The sequence below is a fragment of the Frankliniella occidentalis genome, unplaced genomic scaffold, assembly GCF_000697945.3.
Source record: "Frankliniella occidentalis isolate FOCC.00 unplaced genomic scaffold, Focc_3.1 Scaffold40, whole genome shotgun sequence".
In the NCBI taxonomy this organism is placed as follows: Eukaryota; Metazoa; Arthropoda; class Insecta; order Thysanoptera; family Thripidae; genus Frankliniella; species Frankliniella occidentalis.
In genome coordinates, this window is record NW_026267170.1 from 1,136,503 (window position 1) to 1,141,639 (window position 5,137).

At 42.7% G+C, this 5,137-nt stretch overlaps 1 protein-coding gene across 2 annotated transcripts in view; it reads left to right on the forward strand.

Annotated features, from left to right (window-relative positions):
• LOC127749230 (uncharacterized) overlaps window positions 1-5,137 on the forward strand; it is a 39,317-nt gene that overhangs the window by 28,993 nt on the left and 5,187 nt on the right. The window contains exon 2 of one of the 2 annotated variants that reach the window (XM_052266561.1): window positions 3,271-3,444. The exons of the other annotated variant lie outside the window; for it this stretch is intronic. Within the exon in view, the coding sequence (XP_052122521.1) occupies window positions 3,271-3,444 (174 nt within the window). The remainder of the gene's footprint in view (window positions 1-3,270; window positions 3,445-5,137) is intronic. 2 annotated transcript variants of the gene reach the window in all.

Below are 5,137 nucleotides of genomic sequence, written 5' to 3' on the forward strand. Positions count from 1 at the left end.
AAGTACTCACCAGGTTGACAAAAAGTAGCACAAAATGTCAAGCATAACAAGTCGTTTTCCTTGGTTTTTCTACTTGTATTCTTCAACATCACATTGGAAGCTGGGAGACTTTAACCTTACTTCTTCGATTCTGCAGCTGTGTCAGTACAAAGACACTGTAGAACCTGTCGACTAGCTTTCTTTCCCTGTGAGTTTTGAGAAAGAATGCAGATCGTGAACTTCGTTGTCAACTGGAAAAAGTTGTGACATCACCTGCTAACATATCAAAACACACGATCAAAATTTCGTCTGAGTTCGTTCCATGCTGACAAAGCAACAACACGGAGAGAGTATACTCCATGTCATAACAACAGGGCGCGGGCGGCGCTCCGCGCAGACGGCCTGCGCAGACGGACTGCGCCGATACCGACACGTCGCAGTAACGGTTATTCACAGTTCCGAATGTTTATTGTTGTTCCGTCGGAGGTGGCGATAAGAGCAGACGGGCAAGATCATGACTAGTGACAACTTCTATTTCAAGTTTTTTTGTGGTGATCCGATAGTGACATTCGTTGGTAATCGGCTTGACGAGTGGACTAAAGTGCCTTGCCCCGGATTTCCACCTCTCCAAGTATCCCAGAGTACGCGCAATGGTGGCACGCCGACTTCACAGGGAGTAAGGACACCGCTGCCGAGAGGTTAGTTCAACATATTGTCATAGGAAAATTACCTCGAAATGGGATCCAGTGCCAGTGTCACGCGGGCCTGTTCAAGGCTGAGCTCCTACCCAGTAATGAGAAGGTTAAGGAAGGGTATTGCGGGTGCTGAAAAGCTGGAAAGGAACTCAAAACAGTCCAACTCTAGTGAATTGGCTGTTTACATTGAGCCTATGGCCTACAGATTAAGTTTTCAAAGAAAATGTAGGGGATGTGCCAATGGTCTTTATAACATTTGTTACGCAAAGTTGATTGTATAACATTTGTTACATACTGTGGCTAGAATAACGCTTGTTACGTTTTGTGGACTGTGTAACTATTGTTACGTAGAGCAGATGGTATAAAATTTGTTACACAAAGTTTTTTCAGTAACATTTGTTACGCAAAGAGGTTTGCGTAACAGCAGTAATGTTATAGCTTGAACGTAACAACTGTTATATCTGCACATGACCGTTTTGTTACGTAGAGTAACTTTCAGTGAGTTCAAACATCAGCATTCTTGCTCAAAATAAGCCGCAAAGATATTTCTTTGACAAATATCTTTCTTAGAAGTCGTAAAAGAAGAGCCTAAAGGCGAAAGTCTCGTCCGTTTGGTACTATCTCGAACCGTTTGGGCGCTAAAGGGAGTTTCCTACACGGAAAACACTCCAAAACAAATTAATAATTTTCCTCAGATATTTGATGGTCCCCTTTGGTGTAACAAGCCTGAGACGTGGTCTGGCGTAGATATGGCAAGTAGTTACAAATGATCCAAATAGTTAGGTTTCGCCGCATCTGTGCAACACTGGCGAATATGTGGAGGACGGACAAACAAAGGCGAATTTGTGAAGGACGGACAAACAAGGCCGAATCTGTTTTGGACGGGCGAACAAGGGCGAATCCACTAAAACCAACTTATGAGATATTCAAGAAATGTACTTTGAAGGCCTCTCACAATTTGCATGTATGTGGTATCGGACTGGGAGGTGTCTCATTTTAAACTCTGCAAATTTCTAAACAGCTTTTGTAAAAGTGACATTTTGCTAACACACAGAGTTCGGAAGTTACAACGACGATTACAAAATGTTGACTATGAAGGACACCAAAGTACCGCCAATGCAAATGTTTACTATTATTTGTACCGCAGTCATCGGAAATTAGTCCCTAAAGCCAGACCTGGAAAGCGCCCGCAGGGTAGGCATCAGTCTGCTACGCCACAATGGTATGTGAGGCGGGTTGCCTATTCCACCAATCTTGAAGACACATAGCATCTCCACCTGCACGCTTCTGTGACCTTTCCGGCCCTGCCCCGCCATTTTGAGGTTTTACAGATTGTCGGAGATGCTGGCCGGCTAACAAGGAGACTTAGGTAGGTGTAAATTCCCGATTCGGTTCAAACTCGGTGTATTTGCTTCTTAGCCATGTAGATGACGAACGCCGGTCGATTTTTGTGCTGAAGTCCACATCCCGGGGTACTTTATAGGAGCGTTTTATGGAAAAAGTCTCGAAATTCGACATAAACTGATGGAAGGCGTTTTTAAATCGAAAAATGGAAGAGGAACTACCCCCCCCCCCCCAAACCGCACATTCTGAGTTGGAATATTTCTTAATATTTTGTTTAACATGAAATTTTAATTATTACTTTTTTTGGGATCTGTAGGCCCCTATAGGGAGTTTTGACATATGAACTTCAGCACAAATTTTGACGCGCAATAGTCATCTATAGGGATAAGAAGCAAATATACCGAGTTTAAACGGAATCGGGGATTTACACCTACCTAAGTCTCCTTGAAAGACGACACTGCCCTACCCTTGCACTCTCGACGCGCTGCTGCCAACCTGCCGCTGCGCTGCCGAGCCGGTAGCGAAGGCAGATCCGCCTTTTTTGCTAGCCGTACTCGCGCGGCCGTCTATATCCGCTCTTGTTGCAAGCCGTACTCGCGCGGCCGTGCAGAGACGTCTTTTGGTTTTTCAATAAAACGATGAATTTAAGACTTCTTTTTTCGTGAGTGCGGTTGGAAAGAGGAGGCTCCACCGGTTTGTGATACTTTTACTCAATTTTTGCGATAACTGGTGTTTTGCGATTTCCATGCTAATGTGCATGATAACTCCAAAAAATGTGATAAAAGTATCACATTTTTGTGATAAAATCAATAAAACGTAATAAAATAATTTTTGTGATAATTTAATCACAATAATGTGATAATTTTATCACATTTTTTGGAGTTATCATGCCCTTTAGCGTGCGAATCGCAAAACACCAGTTATCACATGGTTTTGTGTTAATAGTATCGCAAAACCAGACTCAGTGCAAGTCTAAAAATCGCCAAAGTGTTGGTTACGCCCTTGTCCGTCCGTCCAAAACCGATTCGCCCTTGTTCGTCCGTCCAAAACAGATTCGCCTTTGTTCGTCCGTCCAAAACAGATTCGCCTTTGTTCGTCCGTCCAGAGCAGATTCTCCAGTGTTGCACGGATGCGTCGGTTTGCAGAGCATTGCTTTTGCAGGAACTTAAGAGTGTGCGCTAGTTGTACCCACTGGCGGGACTTGCTTTATAAAGAGCTAACAGACAGCCATTCATTTATTTATTTCTTGCAGGATCTGAGCAAAGGCGATCCTCATGTTGTTGTGGGAATACCCTCTCATTTATACAGTGACGCTCTTCACACTATGGGTTTTCCTCCCGAACGCCAGTTCCTCTGCGTGGGGTCAGAGCAAGAGCAGCGCTGTCAGGAGAGGTTTAACAGCGATCAGCATTTTGCCGTCGTGAAGGTACGATAATTTATCGCCAAATAAAAAGCTGGGATTGCGCCGAAGATAAGGTCTGGGTTGGTCAGGAGGCCACCGTGAAATTCCTTTTATTTCAAGCTAGGGTATTGCCACTAAAATTAGCGAAAAGATTGTTCTTTCGAGCGTTCTTTCAGTCTTTTCGCTGAGCTAAGCTCAGTCCAAGTCGCTGAGGGCTCAGGCGATGTCTCCGTCGTGAGTCTGTCTGTCTCTCTGAAGCGCGGTGTTGTGAAGAACGACTGCACCGATCCTGGAAAGCAGGTTATCCCAAACATTGATAATTTGTGCGATTACTGAATTTGATCTAACCGTCTGGATTTGTTTAGTTTGAAATATTCAATCGTTCAATCGTTGAAAATCGCGGTTTGTTGGTTGTATGTTGGTAGCACTGCACTCAAGTGGGCAAAGACCGCAAACGGCTCCTGCGCCACTTCACGACTTACTTACTTTCTCACGAGTGATTAAATTGTCGGAATATCACACCGAGTCTGATATTTTTAGTTTTAGAGTTGCGGAACTCGCTCTACGAAGTTCCGCGAGTGTCCGGTGAGAAGAAACAAAAGTGATATTTCGAATGGTTTACGTGTTTACTACATCAATTGGAGAGGGGGGAGGAGGGGGTAGTTGTTTGGGGGAAATGTGAAATGGTAACTATTGTTTCTGGTTCATCTCGACAAAAGAAAACGAAAATGTTTTATACAACAAGACGATTGGAATGGAAATGGAAGAGTTATTCCCCGCCAAATTTGAACTTTGGTCGATTTTGGCACTTTTTCTCGGTTGAGAGACCAATAAATTTGCCGTGTTGACTCTGATCAGCTTTGAGCATAAGATTTCCTTTCTAATTTTTATGTATGCTATCAAAATAAAATGTTCACTTGTAGAATGCTTGGAAGTCTTCCAACAGGAAATGTCAAAACGTTTATCAAACACAACTCATTTTCACCATAGTCACGGACTTGCAGGGGACTTGCAAGGGACTAAACAATATTAGAACCACTATCGCAAGTCAGGGTAGGATAAGCCAATCGAAATCAGAACGAGATATATATAATTTTCTTAAATAGCCTAGCTTTGGCTCTGGTCATATTATGTTTAATGATATTCAATAAAATAGTGAAATAATTGAAATAATATTCTACGTTACAATTTATTACAGAAGTTTCAATTAATTCACTTGTTTGAAACGGATCCTTCAAATGCCTCGGAGTTATACTTGTCGAAGGAGAGAAGTTTAAATGTATTTTGAAAGTAATTAAAATATCTGGGATTTCTTCACTTCAATCAGAGGCTTTGAATAGAATTTCACCAATTGGTTAGAATGAAATATGAGCATTTGGCATTACAGGAAAGGGTAAATTAAGTAGGTGGGGGGGGGGGGGCAGTGAGGATAGGGAGGGACAGAAGCACACATGTTTTGTGTGTGAACTGTAGTAACACATACATTCAAGCGCCCCCGCTCCCCCTCCAGCCCCTGCTACAGTTGTGTGTTTCCCAAAACAAATCAACAATGTATTTTAATGAATAGAAACCAGACTTCCCAGCGCTTCCCAGTATCAAGCCTTTCTAGTGTCAGATTTCTCGAGCTATGATTACCTCTTTAAATCCTGGTTTGATAGTGGACTTCCAAATCGACATAGTAATCTCAAGTTTACTACTCACTAAAAGTACCTGTTGT